Here is a 21,067-nt window from a genome sequence, read left to right as displayed (position 1 = left end):
TTCTTCCTTTCTTTCTCTCTTTCTCTCTCTCTCTTCCTTTCTTTCTCTCTCTCTCTCTCTCTCTCCCTTTCCTTCCCTTTCCCTTTCTTTCCTTCTTTCTTTTCTTCCTTCCTTCTTTCCTTCCTTCCTTCCTTCCCTCCCTCCCTTCTCTCTCTCTCTCTCTCTCTCTCTCTTTTTTGACACAGGATCTGCTCTGTCATCCAGGCTAGAGTGCAATGGTGTACTTGGTTCACTGCAACCTCTACCTCCTGGATTCAAGCAATTCTTGTGCCTCAGCCACCTGAGTAGCAGGGATTACAGGTGTGCACCACCATGCCTAACTTTTTTTTTTTTTTTTTGTAGACATGGGGTTTCACCATGTTGCCCAGGCTGGTCTTGAACTCTGGACTCAAGTAATCTGCCCACCTGGGCCTCCCAAAGTACTGGGATTATAGGCATGAACCACCGTGTCCAGCTCAAGATCTCATTAACATAATTTAAAGAGTTTCTTGTAGACTAGAAGACTCTGCATACATGTAACATGTGACCTGAGTTTCCTACTACAGGGGCCTTTTTCCAAAACAAGACCAAACACTTAAGAAATATGCAAGTTCATTTCTACATGTGAGACAGAACTGGGAGATTAAATCTCCAGAACACCAAGTCCTTCTTCAGCAATGAATTACCATAGCCTTTGGAAGCAAAATTAAAGTTCCTTTGAATTTACATAACCGACATTGCAGAGGGCCATGTAGAAACTATCTCTCCATACAGAACAATTTTAACCCCCAGGGCTTCTTGGACTGAATAGTTAAAAAAAAAAGTTCATACTTTTCTAAACAACGATAATTATATAATTCAGAAAGCAAAAAGTGCGTGCTGGGATGATCAAGTAGAGTGCTGAGATCATGAAAATGCATCCTGTTGGTCTAAAAAGAAAGGCAATTGGCCATGGAAAACATAACACTGTACCTTTGAAGAAAGGCTTTCCATTTGTAATTTCTTTTGTGGCAAATCCGGGTCCTCTGGGACACAGCTCCTCGTACTCAGGAGTATTTCTCATGGGACACTCCTCGCATTCCTCAGTACCCCAGGCTGCCCCAACGGAGCAGCAGCAGGCATCCATGCGGTGGCGGCCAGCAATAGGCAGAGTGCACTCCTCGTCCTCATACCTCAGGAAGCAGGTTTCCAGGCGGATATCTGTCAGAGGGAACCAAGGGAGGTTAAATAGAGCTGCACGGCTTCCACTGCCCCAAATTGCCAACACTCTGTTAGGCAAAGTACTGCACACGTAATAATTTGCTGTATTCTTATTGACTGGAATTAATTTTATTCCTCAAAAACAAAACAAAACAAAACAAAAAAAACCCCCCAGGCTCTGGGGTAGGTATCCTCGCCTAATAAAGACTCTCTTTGTCAGCCCATGTTTGTACCTCCTATTTCTGAAAAGTTCCCTTTCAACGTTAGGTGTTTTCTGATAATTCTACATAAGGAAAGGTATTCCGAGAGATCCCACAAGGCTCTTTCAGGAGATGTTTTCTCCTGTACAGAAATTCCTGTCACCGATGCATGCACGCCATGATGCCTTGGCATGTCCTCCACAGCTAAAGGCCAGCTGTACTCTCTATTGTTGGAGAATGCTTGCCCTAGTGCAATCACCTTTTCCTCAGACCCACTTCATTTTTGGGAAGGTAGAATGGTGAACTCTGCAAAGAGGACCGTCTTACTTGAGATTGAAGAGAAAAATGCAAAGAAAAGCCATTTACTTTTCTTCTCAAATATTTCTTTCTTGTCTTACTTGAGACTGAAGAGAAAAATGCAAAGAAAAGCCATTCACTTTTCTTCTCAAATATTTATTTCACCTCAACACGTGCTTATGGGCACATTCTTCAAGATACATGTGGGATCCCTCTAGCCCCAAACCCAAATTCATGGGTTATGAAGAAGAATAGAAAGCCTAACCAAGCAGAGGTCAGAAGAGCTGGATTTTGGTCCCATTCTGTAACCCAGCGGATTGTCCTCAATAAATTATCCTAAACCTGAATTTCCACATTTGTTATACGATGTTGCACTCATCTCTCTTAAGGTTCTGTGAAGCCCAAATGAGTTTATACATCTGAAAGTAATGAAGTGTAACTGAAACGTGAGATGTATCCTCCTTCTCTTTCTCCTTCATGATGGGGCCATTAACAATTTACCTAACTCCCGGGGTTTTCTCTAACGTTAGAAAGTTTTTGAAGTATTCTGGGCAGCTTTATATTCAGGCTTCCCATATTAAGATAAATTATTTTAAAATGAATCCAAAATTAAACACTGAAGCATCTTTCAAATGAAGAACCTAGAAGAAGATTCTCATTAAATACCGATTCCTCCTAAACAAAGAAACTAAGACTCAGAATAGGATTAACTGACATCCTTAATTACAAAAATACTTTTGGCTTTGAATTCCCACTTCCATTCCATATTATCTATTTATACTATAAACTATAAAGTTCAATATTTAAAGGTTTGTTCATTCTAATTGGTAACTGATCAAAATCCTTCACTCTATACCACTTTTTAAACTACCTACAGTAGTCTTCACTGAGCGTGCACTTCAGAGTAATGTGGTTTCAGATGTGAAATACAGGTAAGCATCATTTCCAGAGTCATGGACTCAGAGACCAGTGATCCAAGGGCTATACTCTACGCAGAGGCAGAAGCCATAGTAGTAACACCAGTAGATGCATGACGGTGGGATCTCAAACTTGCTGCTATCACGAGTCCATAGGGACTTAGGACTTAGAGTTCTAAGGATTAAGGATTCTTAGGGTTGGCGTGAGACAATTTGGCTTGAGGATCCCACTTGGGCTCTAGCAGTTGGCATAGAGTATCCCACTATGACTAGCAGTGATACCTGCCCTGGGCTTTCTCAGGTTCACGTTTCAGGGGAGTGGCATCTTCACTCCTGATATCCACAGGTGTTTCTGCAAGGACCTGTCCTTTTGGCCAATGTCAGGATATGCTTAGAAGACATGGGCTACAGTTTCCAAATATGTGCAAATATTGTTCTTTTCTCCACCACTCAGCTTGTATTTGATAGTTCGTGGCATATGGGGCCGATTTAAGAGTTCTGGAAAAGTAACTGTGATGCTAGTGATTTAAGGAATAGCTGCATATCAACAAAAACTACAGTTGCTCCTTACTATTTGAAAGACTGTCAACGGAGCGGCCATGGACCCTAGCGGACATGCTGAATTTTGGAGTGTGTGTCTGTACCTGAAGCTAAGTGCTCAGCTATATCTTGTTAACTGCATTTTTAATAATCTTTAGCACGTTATTATTAGAAAAATAATGAGCTCAGTATTTACCAAGACAGATCCTTCCTGTGGCATCCAAAGTCATTCCACTGGGACACTGACACTTGAATGACCCCCTAGTGTTAACACACAGGCCATTTTTGCACACTCCTGGGAACACTTCACATTCATCTATATCTAAAAAGAAAAAAAAAGCATAAAGTTAATATATGTTTATAATATCATTCTACCTTATTCTACTCATGCAGTCATAATTATTCCCCATTTTGAACCTGGTAAGTTGATAAAACCAGTTTGCCTACAAATAGTTTGTGTAGAATTTCTAGGGTGCCTGAATGAGCCCACCTATTACTAAATATGTAAGAATTTCTCCACTGGTTTCAGGGAATAACTTTTGAGTTGCAGAGACAGGCAGCTGGTGTGAGTTCTTGGAGATAGCTCTGGTAGCTGTGGACATTTCAGGTAAGGTTCCCGGCAATATAATTTGCTTTATGAGACCAGATGCCCGGAAATGAATGGAGAAGCAAAAACCTGGTTTTTCAAACTAGCAAAGAAGAAACAGCTTGAAGGTCAGCATAGAAAAATATCCCACCAAGGAATATGTGGGCCAATGAAGGGTGTCTTTTAAGAAGTGCTGATAAATCACCAGAAAATGTACAATCAATTCTAACTCAGCCATGGTCTCAGGCTGTTCTGTCCATGCTTTGGTCTCAGCTTGGGCTGAGGAGAATGAAAAGATACTCATGTTCATTCATTCATCATTCATCTAATCTCTCTCAAATGTATCAGTCCTTCCCAGTTCGCTTAATGGAGAGCAATATGTTCTCTGCACTTAATTTGGAAAAGTATTCACCACCAAGTTAATCAAAAGAAAGGCACTTACTTGCCAATGGCAAAAAAAAAAAAAGGCGGGGGAACATTAGCTAAGAAACTCATATACACTGTGTCTCTATTTAGAAGAAATAACTTTCCACACCAGGAATGTTGAAAACATATTCTGAATCTTTCCTTGTAAGAGAGATCAATGGGGAGAGGGTGGAATCTACCTTTTTGGGTTTTTGTTTTGTTTTGGCCACTTGTACAACAAAATATGCTGCTGAGGTCAGATAAGTTATTAACAGCGGGTCTGGACCAGAGAAAGGCCAAAGGATTCAGTCATCATTTGGAAAGCAAGGCCTTGGGTGGGGGTTGTAGTGTGCCTCTTTGTTTTAACAGGGAAAAAACTTCATTTCATCCCACATATGGGACTAATTGCTGTTTTTAAAATTTTTCAGCTGCTGTGTCATGTCAGGTTGTGTTAGTCACCATGACCTATGTCTATCTGAAACTCCACGAGAAAGAATCACAGCAAACTGAAGAAACTCCATACAGACTTTCAACAAAGAGAAAACAGAATGTGTCCTTCTAAATCATCCACGACTGTGAAACAAACAAACAAAAAATGCCAGGACAAACCAAAAAAACACACATTTTACAGACTCATCAACAACGTACTGTTTTCCTCTTCCTGACAGCACTGTGAAAGTGCAGACTCTCTACACTGCGATCAACCTACAACATTGTAAGCGACCCACCCTGCCCTTTGGACATAGCAGTCTGACACTAGCAATAGTATATACACACTTGTGAAATCAACAGCTGTTCCGTTTTGTAGTTCTCATTATTTTTTTTTCTCTGCTGCATATTTCTCCCTGTTAAGTTACATGACAGCTTTATCCAGTCCAAGTGAATACAAACATTCATTACGCACAAAAAAATGTATGGTTTGTAAGTAATCAGAAATACCTTCACACTGTGTTCCTTTAATTCTTGAGTACCCTTTACCACATATGGGATCTGTAATAAAAAGCAAAAAACAAAACAGAAAATTAATTTGAGATAACAATATCCAGACTTTGCAGTTCTGACATAGTATAAGAAACATGAAAGATGACCTGGAACACGAAGTAGATTGTGTTGCTATAAGTATGAGATAACAAAATGTTTCTGAGATTGCATAGGTGAGGAAGAACAACAATGAAATGTCTCCTCAAATAAAGCTCAATTCCACTAAGATATTCCAAAAGACACAGAAGTACCCTATAGATCATGTTAAAGTGATAGCTAAGAGGGAAACTGAAGGTAGATTTCTCTCTTGCTGTTCACCTGAAAATAGGAATCACACTATAGAATTACTTTAACATGAATATGGAAAACTCAAGTCTATAATTTGGAGATCTCACGCCCTCCAGCATTCACATAAATTTATACATTTATATATCTAAACAGTAAATCAGCAAAACCATGAGCAAGGTTCTCAAACCTCGAATTCCCAACAGATTTAGACGTTCACCAGAAATTCTCCTGAAGTTTAGTCACGAATACTGGTTTCTTTACATCAATTAGCTTTTTGAAAGAGAATCTGTACCTATAAAAAGCTCAGAACCCCTAACCACAAGGTTCCCAAGAGAGCTGGTAGGCACTGGTGCTCCAGGGAAGCAACACTAACTAACCACATTACAATGTGGAGACAGAAAATAATAAATTAACAAAATCACATAAAAATGGATACTTCTTATTTCCCATTCAGCAATATAGTTGGGGTCATCAGGATTAAATCTTTCAAAATTCTCATGTGAACCTAGATAAACGAAGGACTAGGCTTCCCCTTTTTAGGCAAAGACCAGTGGAGTGGTGTAGGAACCACAGCATGGGTTTCTCTTACCAACTTGGCATAGGGTGCACGGGCTTCCCCACGCAGCACCAAGGGAGGAGCAGCACTGGGACTTTAAGGTGGCTCCATTGATGTTGATCTCACACCGCCCATCGATGACAGTCTGCCAGCAAGTTCCCTTGATGGTTTCTGCAGATGAGGGAATAATATTTAATGAATCGATATAAAAATTCAAACATACACCTTGGAATCATAGGAAAAAATAGCATTTGAAACAAAGAATAATGAAGTTTTTAATGTTGTTCATCCATACTTAAACTCTTTTGCAGGAAAAGCTGATATTAAGTATAACAACATTGATAAACATAGAAAAATCATTCTCAGAAAGATAAATACCTATGCAGATGGTTTTTGTTGGATCCAAAGTACTTTCAGAAGAACATTCACAAATAAAAGAGCCTGGGCTGTTCTTGCAGACTCCATTAATGCAAGGACTTGATTCGCATTCATCAATGTCTGAAACAAAAACAGGTCTACATTACTGCTAAAATTTAGTCTTGGGCCTAAAAGAGTACTTCAACTTTGGCCTCAAGTGCTACTACATATCCTTCATCCCACACAGTAAAGCTGGCCTAATAGTTTTTCCTATACTAGATGGAATGCCAAAATAACTCTGTAGTATAGACTAGTACATCTCTATAGTATAGAATACAGGACTAGGCTGAACCTTTCTTTTTATTCAGAATATCTGCAGTAAATGTGTACGTGATTTCTGAATTAACAGCTCAAATAGCAGACACATAACATTTTCTTTATCTATTAAATGATGGCAATTAAAATGCCAATTGCAAGTAAATATCATAAGTGGCTTACAAAGTACATACTAGTGCCATTTAGAACCACAGAATTTCAACTAAATTGGCATAACTGTCTAAAATACAGGAGATTCTAATTTAGTCTTATGGTTTTCTAATGGCATTCTAAAAGATAGCAAAGTACACAGTATAAGAACAAAAATATGGTTTACCTTCACATGTTTTTAGGTCAGGTTTGTAGATAAATCCCTTGGGGCAGGTACAGACAAAACTTCCAGGAGTATTTCTACATTGTCCATTGTCACAAAGGAGACTGTTCAGTACACATTCATTAATATCTGGAAAGTCAATGAAAATGAACACTTAAAAGGGTCCAAACTTTGCCTGTATCTTCTTTGCTCTTTTACATTAGATCTTTAAAGTAATAATGATATGATCGATTCAAGTAAAAAGGCAAAATTCTTGTATCATTAGCTTTTACCTAAACTATCTCATTTTAGGAAAACAGAGGTTTGACCTGGTTTTATTTTATTTTATTTTTTGAGACAGAGTCTCGCTCTGTCACCCAGGCTGGAGTGCAGTGGCACGATCTTGGCTCACTGCAAGCTCCACCTCTTGGGTTCACGCCATTCTCCTGCCTCAGCCTCCCGAGTAGCTGGGACTACAGGTGCCCGCCCCCAGGCCCAGCTAATTTTTTTGTATTTTAGTAGAGACGAGGTTTCACTGTGTTCACCAGGATGGTCTCGATCTCCTGACCTCGTGATCCGCCTGCCTTGGCCTCCCAAAGTGCTGGGATTATAGGTGTGGGCCACCGCGCCCGGCCGACCTGGTTTTAAACTAAATATCTAAACTGAATATCTACAAAGCCTAAAGTCATTAGACTATTTAACTCACTTATTTCTTTAGCAGGAAGAAAGTATAGATTTGCTGGAAATCATTATCTTTATATAGTTACATTATATAATTAAATTTATATAATTTATTNTCCACCTCTTGGGTTCACGCCATTCTCCTGCCTCAGCCTCCCGAGTAGCTGGGACTACAGGTGCCCGCCCCCAGGCCCAGCTAATTTTTTTGTATTTTTAGTAGAGACGAGGTTTCACTGTGTTCACCAGGATGGTCTCGATCTCCTGACCTCGTGATCCGCCTGCCTTGGCCTCCCAAAGTGCTGGGATTATAGGTGTGGGCCACCGCGCCCGGCCGACCTGGTTTTAAACTAAATATCTAAACTGAATATCTACAAAGCCTAAAGTCATTAGACTATTTAACTCACTTATTTCTTTAGCAGGAAGAAAGTATAGATTTGCTGGAAATCATTATCTTTATATAGTTACATTATATAATTAAATTTATATAATTTAATTCATTTTGTCAAATTAAAAGGATTAACCTTATTGATTTAAGGAACAAAATAAATACTTAAAAGGTATGGTCCGTCTTTGACATGTGTTAGTTCCAGAATAGGTGTTTCTTCCTTATAATAATTCAGACTGTCTCCAGGTATGATTATAAAGTATAAAGTAATCTGTAGCATTTATGATTGTCATGGAGAATTTAGATTCATGATTCAGGGAGCTCAAGAAAACTGCTTGCTTTCAGCTGAATAACATGCCTGTCTGAAGCAAAACCCAACTTTAAGGGTTTAACTTAACAGAGAGCAGGTATTCCTGAAAGTAAGCTGTGTTTTCTCTGATTAAGTCTAATAAATGTTTGGGAGAAGAGCTGCTTCTCTCTCAGTAAAAACAAGGTTGACTTTGTAGTCACGTGAGAATGGTTCAGAATCTCTGTATCTCATATCTAAGGAGCTTCTCTTTGAAGGAGTGAAATCTGATACATCTTTATTTTAAGGAGTAAATCATTTCAAGGAATGAATCTGATACATCATTATTCATAAATTGTCAAGATTCAGTCATGTAAGTTTTTGTTACTAAAGACATGCATCTGCTGTGCTGACATCTGAAGTATAAAGTGTCCTTCTGCCTAGTCCTCTAAGCTACTCAAAGGCAGTTTTCTCCCAGCAATGAAAGAAGGAATGCATTATGCAGGAAATGTTTCAGAAAACAGGAAAAACTTCTTACCAACACAGTTCTTCCCAGTCGAATCCACTTCATATCCTGAATTGCATATACATTTATAGGTCCCACGAAGGTTTTCACAGATTCCATTTGGGCAAATATCAGGATCTAGTGCACATTCATTTATATCTGCACCACAGAAAAGTTCAGAATCAATTAACATTATAAAATAAACATTGAATGAATTGTTAAAAATATAACACTACAATACATGTAATGACCTTAGGACCTACTGGAGGAAAAAAATCGATTTCACTGGAAAGAGAACACTCGATCTCTTTTTCTCACTGGAAGATATTCTGAGTCAAGTCTATCTCTCACAAGTTCCTGAGAGGAACTTGGCCTCTCAGCCGGAACTACAAGATAACCAATCCCTAATCAAGCTGAAGGAGACCTCCTGGACTTCTCCTAGTCCAAGCACCAAGATGGAAACATGGATCGACAGCAGGTCCCAAGTCTCTACAACTGGTCTCCCTACCACCAGCCCTTCTTTCTTCCATCTACCCTCTACACTGCAACCATTCTTACCATCCTAAAAACAAGTTGATTATATCATTCTCATGGTTCAAACTTTCATAGGTTCAACAATATCCTCAAGATTAAACTAAAATACAAATTTTTTGTTTACTTATCCCAAACTTCACACTCTTCCGTGAACATATAATGCCCTCTTCGCTCTGTGTCAGGAATGCCTACAGCAGGCTTATTTACAGGTCAAAAGCCAGCTCCAACACCACATGCTCTGAGAAAGCCTCTGCCGCTCTGCCCACCTGAGGTGGTGCCCTCCCTCTTCTGCACCCTCACAACTGAGGAGTCAAGGCAGGTGCAGAATGACAACCAGTGAATGGATAGTCCCAAATCCTAGTGCCTGATTCTTCTATAAATTAGAGTTGACTTTTTTTTCTTCCAAGTCCCTATCACAACTTACTTATTTCCCATTAACTCCTTATTCATTATAAGTTTCCTTACCTCTCGTCTTTCCTCCTCTGAATATCCCCTCCACATTTTCATTCACACACAATGATGAAACTAATCATGCTGAATGAACTGACAATCAATTCAGCCAGTCCACGTTCTTTCAGATCTCCCTGAATCAAACTGCATAGCTTTATATTAATAAAATAATCCCTTCCACTTTCTTGCCACCTATTTTCATACTTGTTCCAATTCTCCCTTTTAACTTTAATTCCTTGCATGGCACCGATATTTCTCTAGCTAAATATTTCATTCTCTTCCAACTCAGTTAATTGCTGTCACTGCTCCCTACTGCCGTCTTATAATACTGAGCACTTAACAGTTAAGAATCCTTCAGAATGCAGATGGAGAATGGTTCCACCAGCCCATCATCCTGAGTTGTACTTGATAGTGGAAGATCCACAGGAGAGTCAGGCTGCCCCTTCTCAAGCATGAGCAACAAAAGTCATTATATGTCATCTGCGAGCACCCATCAACCACAATGGGAGAGCACCTGACCCCTTCAGTGGCCAAGCCCCACAGCCACACCCAGAAATCCTAGAGCCCACAGTGCCCTGGCTGCTCTGCCACTGAAGGCTTCTGAGCATCCCAGATACATGGCACAGCGATGGCCAGAGAGGGAGTCAGGTCAGACTAGTGTAAAGGGATCAATGCGAAACCCACAGGAAAGTCTGATGCTGCCTCCGCACATAGTGAAGGTAGTAAATTTTGAAAGGAATCCTTACCACTGCCTGCTGACGTCATCCCCGGCCCGCTGCTGCAGAGCGCCTGATATTCCGCTGCAATAAATTAACAGACAGTAAATGATTCCCTTGTTTGCAGAATAGGTCGATCCTGCCCTTGGTTTTGCACACATCATTTCCTCCAAAGTGAGTAGAACCAAAATTAAGTGGTAACGGAAAAGGAGGTATCTCCCCAGGGAGTCACCTTTACATCAGGCTCCCATTTTAAAGGCTACACATCATCGAGGAAAACAACTTTTAAGGATATAGGCAAGTTATAGCAATTCCTTGTGCAAAGCCCTTTCGGAAAAGGTGTTTTTCCTATAACTTGATTTTGTTCACCAGGGAACACTTTACACTTACGGTGAAATGTGCCTGTTAAAATGTGGTTTCTTAACTGTTAATAAAACTTTCTCCCACCATCTTGGGGATAATTTTGTTTCTCACTGCTAGCTGTTTTTTCAGTACAATTGGTTCTTAATATTTCCTCATTTCTCTCTGTAAATTCTCTAGCCTCCTCTCACAAGTGCAACAACAGAATACCTACTCTTGCATTTAAGTGTATTTTTAAAGTTAATATTTATCAGGATATTGGATTCATTCTCCATGATATAGCCATAGAGAAAGTATTGCTTAATGTTAAAACTGTGAGATTTTAATTGAAGAAACTGAAGTACATAGAGTATGTCCCCAAATTTGAGATAGAATCAAAATTCTATTTCTTAAAATTAATACTATGTTTTACATACAATTCCAACAATACTTAACATAAGAGTGAATGATGAAAATGTAGAACTAACTGGAATCACACTATCCAAGGAAAGGAAACTAGTGTCCCCTTAGTTGCCAATGGTTTCTGGCAAACACAGTCTCATGGTCAAATGTAAATCATCTGTGCTTAAGTGGAAGGAGAACGGGATATCAGGGCTGGGGCTTATTGTAGAGGCTGACCGCACCTTACTGCTGAAGCAAATAGTTCCTATCTTCTGCATGCCAGAGAATTGCATCCTGATGACAGTGGACGTAAATGAGTTATACAACCAAAAATTATCATGTCTTCTAACAAATGTGAATTTGAGAAAGCAGTGATGATTTAATTTTCAAATCGTCTTAGAAAGGGCCAAAAAACCAACAGATGGGAAGGTGTGTTTGAAAGCCAGGTCTGGGAACAAAAAGAAATTCATCCTTTTTATTCTGTTATATCAGCAAAAAACTAAAATATGTATGAAATACTGTAATAAAACAAGAAAACCAAAATCATGCCAGTTTCACAAAAAGGACTTTTAGAGACAATGACAGTTTTGCTGAAGTTTGGCCTAAATGGAAGCAAATTATTGTCACCATTGTTTTCCATTTAGGCAGGATCTGGTTCTAGACCATTTTTTGTAGAGTTCAAATAAGCATGGGTTTTAATACCAATGACAATGCTAATTGCTGGGAGTTTTGGAAGCAGCCTTTTTCCTCTGTTAGTTTCTTCTCCCATAAATTTGGAACGATAATTCCCATTTCACCTGGTGGCTGTACAGAATTAACATTACATGTTTAATGATTTAACATGTACTGTGCACAGCTCACGCCTTGAATAAAAAATAAGTAAATAAAAGTATTATAAACACATATTAAGGGGTAGGTATTGATGAGCTAACTCAGCATAGTGCCATGGAGACAGTGGCATGAGGGATCTATGAGAAAATCCCCCAGAATTATCCTCCTGTGGGTTTAACTGACCAATCACACTCCCGTGGGTTTAACTGATCCATTTCTGTGAAACGCCATTGTCAGAAGGCTGAGGGCACAAGAGGGATTGCTCAACAATGTGAATGAGCTCCAGCAACCAGTGAGAAACAGCTTCATATGCAGCTTGCCTGACTTGCAGACCACAAAGATGAACTTCGGATTTTGTATATTTGGAGTCTCTCCCTCAACTGACGGAAGACATTCCTTTTGAATATTTTCAGTACTTTAAACAGCCTATCCCCCATTCTTGAAATGAGGGATTTTCCTACATTGGGATGGTTCATGACCAAAGAGGTGGAGAAACCAAATGCATGAAACTACTTCCACGTGTGGACCTTTTCTGGGTAAATTCATTCAAATATAAGACAGAAGTTAGTGGAACCGGGCCTTACATTTAACTCTCGTTAAGCTTTACTGTTGCTATGGTTTGAATGTGTCCTCCAAAGGTCATGTGCTGGAAACTTAATCCCCAATGCAACAGGAATACTGCGAGGTGAGGTCTAATAAGAAGTGATTAGGTCGTGAGGACTCTACCCTCATGAATGGATTAATGTTATTATCATGGGAGTGAGTGAGTTATCATGAGAGTGACGTTGTTAAAAAAGCACATTCAGTCCTCTCTAGCTTTCTCTCACTCCTGCATGCTCTGTTGTCCTTCTGCTTTCAGCTGTGAAGTGACTTGGCAAGAAGGCCCCCGACAGATGCTGGCGCCTTGATATTGGACTTCCCAGGTTCCAGAACTGTGAGAAATTAATGCATTTTCTTTATACATTATTCAATTTGTGGTACTGTGTTACTGCAACAAAAACTGGACTAAGACAACTGCTAAAGAAATCTGGTCTTTTGGTCACCTTTTTATAAACCCACATAATTTCCCTATGGATCTTAAGAATTCTTTGGAAGTGTACTTGGTCCAGAGGAAAATGTAAAGGCAAATATCTATATGCACCAACGCTCCTGGATTCTAAGTCTTGGCTCTTCCAATCATTCAACATGTGAACAAGTCACCTGTACTCTTGTGTGCCAGCTTTCATGATACTTGTCTGTATTGCAAATTCAAAGTAGGTAAGAAAAGTATTTTGAAATGTTAAAGTAACATGCAAAAGGATGATATTAATAATACACAACTATGAAGTTATAGGAAAGTGTCTTTGATAGAATTATATTTGTATATAATAAAATTATTATAAACACATTGAACTGATTGGTGATCATACATAAAATAATTTCCATATTATTCACTGGGTGAAGTCATTAGCTAGAACAAAGTTTGCTTTCTTTAAACTGGCATCCCTCCTTTCCTTTTTTCTTTCTTTATTAAGACAGAGTCTCGCTCCATCGCCCAGGCTGGAGAACAGTAGTGCTATCTCAGCTCACTGAAACCTCCACCTCCTGGATTCAAATGATTCTCCTGCCTCAGCCTGAGTATCTGGGATTATAGGCGCACACCACCACGTGTGGCTTTTGTTTGTTTGTTTGTTTGTATTTTAGTGGAGATGAGATTTCACCATGTCAGCCAGGCTGGTCTTGAACTCCTGACCTCAAGTGATCCACCTGCCTTGGTCTCCCAAAGTGCTGGGATTACAGGTGTGAGGCACCACTCCTGGCCCCCCATTTCTTTTAAAGAATTAAACTTCCATTTAACTTTCTCTAACTTTTCATAATATATTTTAATTTCTGTTAGTTTCAAATACTATTATTTTTAAAATAACAAATCGTTTAAAATTATGATTTACTCTTTGATTTGTTTCCCTTAGGGCAGAAATAAACTGACTAAATCCTATATGTAAAACGAACCAATCAGAGCTACATATTTTCAATATTAGGTCTAACTTTATTTCAGGACATTAGAGGTCCACTGCCAAGTGACCTTAAAATTGTGTTTAAATACTGGTGGAACATTGTTTTAATTTCAGTAAAGTATTCTTGTTTTATAAATAGAAATAATTTACAACTGGACAGGACCTTTTGGATTATCTAAGGCAACTCATTTTGTAGATGAGATGTCTAAGGATAGCTTTTCTGCATTATTCTATTTTATAACTATGTTTATTAATATAAGCCACCTCAAATCCTTTCGAAAAGTAGGTGAGGAAAGTTTGGAAATAAGCAAAATACACAAATAACTAAATCACCTAACTAAGTAATTTGGCTGCCTGTTGGAGCCAAACAGGCATCTGTTCCTGGATGGAGGAACAGAATTCTGACTCGCTATCCAGTTCTCTTTTAATCAGGCCATGTCACTTCAACTGGAGAAAAATACTTTTTTTCTCTCAGGTTAAATCAAATCATTAAAGAAAACCACACCTGGCCAGGCATGGTGGCTCACGCCTGTAATCCCAGCACTTTGGGAGGCCGAGGTGGGTAGATCATGAGGTCAGGAGTTCAAGACCAGCCTGGCCAATACGGTGAAACCTCGTCTCTACTAAAAATAGAAAAATTAGCCGAGCGTGGTGGCACACACCTGTAATCCCAGCTACTCAGGAAGTTGAGGCAGAAGAATCGCTTGAATCCTGGAGGCGGAGGTGGCAGTGAGCAGAGATCATGCCACTGTACTCCAGCCTGGGCAACAGAGCAAGACTCCATCTCAAACAAAGAAACAAAAAAAGAACGAACGAAAAAGAAAACCATACCAAAATCAATACGTGGGATGTAAACAAAATTTACAAATGGTCTTTTGGAAAGCTATTGGAAATAGCCAAGTCATATGGCAGTTATTTACTTTTATGCTGTGGAAAAGTCTGCTTTTATAATAGTTTCTGCAAAATGCAAATATCATGAAACAACTTTAGAAAACAAGGCAAGGTGTATGTATTGCAAAGAGCTTGAGTATTATTGAGGTAGGGGAGTTTATACGGGAGGCACAAATGCAATACCTATTCCAAATGATTATGATAATCATAATGTGACTAGACACTGGCTAGCCTCTGCCAAGACCCCAAGAAGGCACATGGCATACCCGGAGAGCAAAATTTGATCTTTCCCTGTGAATTCCACAAATGCAAAGACCTCAATGGTGGCAGAAGGCTGGCAGTACGAGGGCATCTCCATGATACCGCATACCTGAATTCTGTGCAGGACATGGCTGGCAAGGTTCCCCAAATGCATACTCAGTGCTGGCACAACAGCATTCAGATTTCGTGACAGCACCAAACAAAGGTTTGATACACTGTCCTCTCTTGTATCCACCATAGCATGTACTCCGCATGTGTGTGTCTAAACAGGAAGAAGCATCTGTCATCACACTGTCACTTCAAACAGAGGAGAACCCCCCAAGTCAAAGTTGAAGAGGGCTTTGTTTATCCATCATCCCTGGTGTAACTCACAGGGAATGCCTCTGATATTAGGGCTCCATTTGAAGAAAAAATAAACAAAAATAGAAAAACACAACACATTCAGCTTCTAAGCATTGGAAACCAATGGCCAGATTGTTTCCGTTTTCTAGGGACTATCATGGTTTACCAAAATGTGAGGCCCTTCAATGCTGGAATTATATCTCATTTATTTTGTCTTTCTCAGGCCTGTGCAGAGCAGGCACTTAATAAATGTTGAATTAATAATGGATGAATGTTGAATCTCACATCCTGCTAAATAAGACCTTTATTAGAAATATGGCCTATCCCAAAATAAGCATGCAATTACTGAATGTCTGAATTAGGTATACTTTCCAAAAAGGAGAAAGTTTAATCTGTAAAAGGCTTGTTATATAAATCTGTAGATGTTGGTCAACTAAGCTGTGTTATCTTTACCACCAGGAAGAGTGTTTCCAGCTATGCCCAATCCTTTTCCAATTCAAATGGCTTACTGAGTACCTTTCTTAAAAATAATCTGGATAAAACTGGTATCAATTTTTCAACAAGTCTCATACTTTTTATAAACCCTCATAAAACTATTACCATACAGGTTTCTGGGTGATCCATATTCTCCTTTGCATTCTATACTGCCCATGGACATCAATTTTCTATTAAAATGTTCATCATGAGATAATAGCATATGCACATCAATTTCAATGACCAATATCAACAAAGGAGGGCTGGAGAAAACTGAAGACAGCTATGGGATTAGGGAAGAACAGGGGGAAGGATAAGTGGGTATTCTCTTGCTTTTCACTTAGCTCATCTTTCTAATCCTCAAATTAATGTTCAATTTACATAAGAAGAGAACTGACCTTGTTGATCTGTTGCCCTGCAAATATTCTTTATATCTTATCTGCTACAGTAGAGAGCGTTTGTTACTAGTGGGCTTTATTGAGTGACAGAGGTTGAATCTCTCTCCTAAGTCTAGCCATAATGTTTTCTTACCAACACACACACGTCCATCCAGACCCACAGCCAGTCCAGGGAAGCATTCACATCTGTAGGAGCCGTCAGTGTTGACGCAACGCCCATTCATGCAGATCCCAGGGGTTTCACACTCGTTAATGTCTGTGGCAGAGAAAGGCACTTATTAAAAAATGAAGTGACGTTTATCTAAAATTATAACATATTGACAATTATGTTTTAACACTTGAAAATGGGGAAGATAGGAAATAACATGCAGCATCCGCAACAAAATCTCAAATGGCATTCTCATTTTCCTCTGAAAGAACAGTAACAAAATCAAGAGAAATCAACTGTTGGAACGTATTTTCCATAAAAAGCAACTTTAATATATTCTTCCAAGAGATTTTTGTATCCAAAATAATCACAAAGGCAAAAACAGAATAGGAGGAAGGAGAACAATGGCTGCTAGAAGACAAAGGGTTTTGTGTAATGCATAACCACGGTAGCTCTCCCAGGGCTCTCAGAAATCTAGGGTAATAATAAACTACAGGAGGACTTTCCTTTTGGTATTCATCACAAAGACTGGCATCCCTTCTAGTATCACCCATGTCTTAGCTCTCTGGGACAATTCACCTAAAATGAAAGGATATACAACTAAACCCTTGATGGAACACCATAGAAAAAGAACAGAAAATAAATATAGATCACTTCGATGAGCATTCTGGGCCAATAACAGCACTGTATGTAATTGGAACCCAGCAAAGAAAAATCTTTCTTAAACTTTACAAATACTTTATGGTATTTTATGTGTATACTTAAGGAGGTCTGGTAAAATACTTTATTGGACACATATTAATAATAGCAGAGGGGTTTTTTCCCTTTAATATGGAGAAGTACAAAAGGCACCAAAATTGTGGTTTGGAAAACATACAACACTTAGAAGCAAATGATTTTAGGCCAGGCATGGTGGCTTACACCTGTAACCCCAGCACTTTGGGAGGCCGAGGTTGGGAGATCACTTGAGGCCAGGAGTTCAAGATCAGCCTGGCCAACATGGTGAAACTCCGTCTCTATTAAAAATACAAAAATGAGCTGGGCATGATGGCATGCGCCTGTAATCCCAGCTACTTGCGAGGCTGAGGTACAAGAATTGCTTGAACCCAGGAGGCAGAGGTTGCAGTGAGCTGAGATCACACCACTGTACTCCATCCAGCCTGGGAGACAGAGTGAGACTGTGTCTTAGAAAAAAAAAAAAAAGAAAAAGAAAAAAAGCAAATGATTTTATAACAACTCCTTTTACAATATACAACTAGTGTATGTGACTATTAACTTTCTCCTGACCTTAAAAAGGCAAATTGAGAGTAAAACACCTTCGTGTTTTACTTAGCTTGTGTTGTTTGGCACAAAATATATTCGGGTGGTCCAAGGTTCTGTGTACAGATTGTATTTGAAACAGCAGTTATATTTAAATACAGGAACTCAAATTGGTTAGTTATTCTGGTCACCTTTTTGTTCAAATTGTGACACACAATAAAACGTGGAGACTACAACCTGAAAGGTAACACAAAGAGCTTTTAATAAGAATGGAGATGTAAAGTAGATCCAAAGGAAGGTAACTTTGGTCAAATTTAGTGGCCTCAACTTTCAGAGAGTGAACAGAGAAGCCATGTTGTTGATCAGATGAGTTAACTGCGGAGATTGAATTAGCATTGTTGATTCAGCTTTGAACAGTCACATCTTTGTGGGCTCAGGACTAAGTGCTCAGGGCTAAGAGAAAACCTTATCCTACGGCATAAAGAGAAAGATTATAAAAAGGAAGAAATTCAGTGCACATGGGATTAATTTCTGTCTTTTTTCATCCTTCAGTCTTATTACAGTGTGTGTACTCTATGCTCTATAAGCTAGAAAAACGAAGACATTGATAATAATACAGAGCTATGGAGCTCTCTCTCTCTCTCTCTCAGGTCCTTAAGCCAGAATGCTAAAGTCAGAACAAACCATCCATATCATCAGCACTTTCAAATTAATAGAACAATCAATTTATTGATAGGATACTATTTCACTGGTTGCCAATGGTGGCCAAACCTGGTTTCATCTGTGAGGTCACAGCATTATCTGTTGGCCATACTTAATGCAGAGACGCTGTGGCCTGGGTCAGCAGGAGCCTAGAGGCACTAAAAGTGAATCTTAGTGTGCTGTGTATCAACAAGAAGATTATGTATTCTCCTAGGTCTGCTCACAAAGGGGCTTTCATATTTCTTTCTATTATTTTTTTTGGAAGCCCAATTCCAAATATTCCAGCAATCATTCTCTTCCCTTTTCTTTTTCACTTGTACAGTGCTAAATTTGCACAATTTGACACTTTGTTTTATGCTATCTTACACTGTAGAATATTTCTATGTGTTAATCCTGTCTTCTCATATAAGTTCCTCCCACTACAGGGCTCAAAAGTACAGAAACCACTTTCCTACTTCAAATTTGAAACACCCAACTGTTTTCTCTTGCTGGGAAGACAGATTTGCACAATATTAAGAGCCATTGATGTGAAGGTCATAGAGAATGTAGGTAAACAACCAAGGGCTCGAAGTTCTTTTAAGCCTGGAGAAAATGCACATCTTGCCAAGGACTTAATACAAGGCTTTCTTCCATAACACGTTTACCAAAGCTGTCCACTAGGGGCACACAGAGAAGAGGCACTATAGGACTTTATCCTGCTTTTCTCTACCTTGACTAGCTTGACCCTCTACACTTCTGCATCTGAAACTATGCCCAGAAGCTCTAAGTGCAGCATTTTAGCAGATTTTCTGGACCTGTTTTGAGTATGAGGTTCTTTAAGAAGTCTGGTTCCAACTCAGAGCCTGGACCAACTGCAATAATCACTGATCCCTGCATAAGACAGGAGACACGAAGCACAAATTTGTCTCCAGTAACTTTTCTTAGGACCCCAATTCTCAACAGCAAAATAAAATCCTCATTTTGCTTCAATACCTGGAGCAATGAGATTATTTCAAAATGGTTTACCAAACTAAAAAATGGTTGTTGGTTGTTTATTTATTCTGCTTAATCCTGTTTCCCTTCTTGCTTACGTAACTTGATAACGCCTAAATAAATTATCCTTTAAAAAATTCTGTGTCTTAAGATGCCTGGAGGAAATTATGAGGAAGAGATCATTGCAAATAACATTCTACACTATTCCGTCCAGGTAAAGATGTAAGAGGTGGCAAATAACAGCCATCAAGAAGCCTAACCACCATTATTCCCTAACTGGAAAGAAGAGGTAGAACTCAGCTTCTTTAGAACAATGCCCACATCTATTGGAAGACCAACATGCAGTTTGGATTATTTATTTGCTACATTGCTTTTGACTCCTTTGAGAAGACCTCAAATACCGTTTCTGAAATAACAACAATCTTCAGGGCATAAACTGTAACTCTTTGGATGGCTGGATTTAAGAAGGAGTTTCAGTCAGGATTCCCAAACCAAAATTCAAGGTACTGTAAGTGGGGAGAATCAGTAAAGAAAGGCAGTACCTCTAAACAATGTAAAGAGGAGAAAAGGCAGGTGAAGAACATGATCTAAGGTTTCACAGCACAAACCTTTGCAATAACGCCCATCTGATGCCAGCTGGAATCCAGGTTTGCAAATACATTTAAAACTGCCATCTTCATTGATACACATTCCATTAAGACACATGTTCCTTATGCTGCATTCATCCATATCTGAAAAATACAAAGCATACATTTTCTTATGACCAGAAGAGTAAGCTTATGAAGGAAACCAATCTGGATGAAAATAATTCTGTTTCTTCATATTTCTTTCTTTTTGTTATTACAGTCTAAGGCTAATTTTCATCCAAATAATATCACCTAAGGAAGGAGAAGATGCGACATAAGAAAAACATATCTCAAATTCTTGAGTTTTGGCAGGTGCATGTAAACTTTAGGGCTAGATTTATAGGTATATCTATTTATAAAATATATAAAATTTGACTCCATAGAAGTTATCAGGGTCCTTTTAGGAATAATAGTTTACAAACTGAAAAATGTGCTAATAGCCTAGTGGGTATATTTATTTCACAGAATCATATTACTTCTAATGCTCTGAAAATGAAAATAAGTCAAAACTAAGATCAGAGGAATTTGAAATGTATTTAGGCTACATCCTAATTCTTTTCAAGATGCAAACCAGAAGATAACTTGCAGTTTGAAGCAATTTTAAATAGGGGCAGGTAAAAAGTCACTTTTAAAATACATGGCTCAACTATGGATTATAGCTGTGCCAGTGAACCTTTAAGATCCCTTAAACATTGGGGATGGTTCTTTAAATTCATCAGTATGTTATTTTATTTAATATTAAAGCTGTCTTGGGAGGCACTTGCTCTTCCAGACACAGTGTTTTCACTTATAGGCTTTAGAAAGACCAAAGTAAGTTATTATATATACATATTTTAGATATGATATATATATTTTGGACTTATATAATGTATATTTATTTTAGATGTATATTTATATCTTAGATATATATTATTTCTATTTAAATATGTATTTTAT

General features: G+C 38.8%; 1 protein-coding gene across 1 annotated transcript in view; it reads right to left on the bottom strand.

The window, feature by feature from the left end:
- FBN1 (fibrillin 1) overlaps nt 1–21,067 on the bottom strand; it is a 247,051-nt gene that overhangs the window by 89,229 nt on the left and 136,755 nt on the right. Inside the window, exons 14-24 of the mRNA XM_017872776.1 lie at nt 20,114–20,236; nt 16,557–16,679; nt 15,319–15,471; nt 10,522–10,575; nt 8,825–8,950; nt 6,959–7,084; nt 6,328–6,447; nt 5,983–6,120; nt 5,064–5,114; nt 3,330–3,455; nt 952–1,179 (exon numbers count right to left, since the gene is read on the bottom strand). Of these exons, the coding sequence (XP_017728265.1) occupies nt 952–1,179; nt 3,330–3,455; nt 5,064–5,114; nt 5,983–6,120; nt 6,328–6,447; nt 6,959–7,084; nt 8,825–8,950; nt 10,522–10,575; nt 15,319–15,471; nt 16,557–16,679; nt 20,114–20,236 (1,368 nt within the window). The remainder of the gene's footprint in view (nt 1–951; nt 1,180–3,329; nt 3,456–5,063; nt 5,115–5,982; nt 6,121–6,327; nt 6,448–6,958; nt 7,085–8,824; nt 8,951–10,521; nt 10,576–15,318; nt 15,472–16,556; nt 16,680–20,113; nt 20,237–21,067) is intronic.

The sequence above is a fragment of the Rhinopithecus bieti genome, unplaced genomic scaffold, assembly GCF_001698545.2.
Source record: "Rhinopithecus bieti isolate Rb0 unplaced genomic scaffold, ASM169854v2 scaffold_6945, whole genome shotgun sequence".
Classification (NCBI taxonomy): Eukaryota; Metazoa; Chordata; class Mammalia; order Primates; family Cercopithecidae; genus Rhinopithecus; species Rhinopithecus bieti.
The sequence above is the reverse complement of the archived record's forward strand: the minus strand, read 5'-3'. Positions and strand labels throughout refer to the sequence as shown.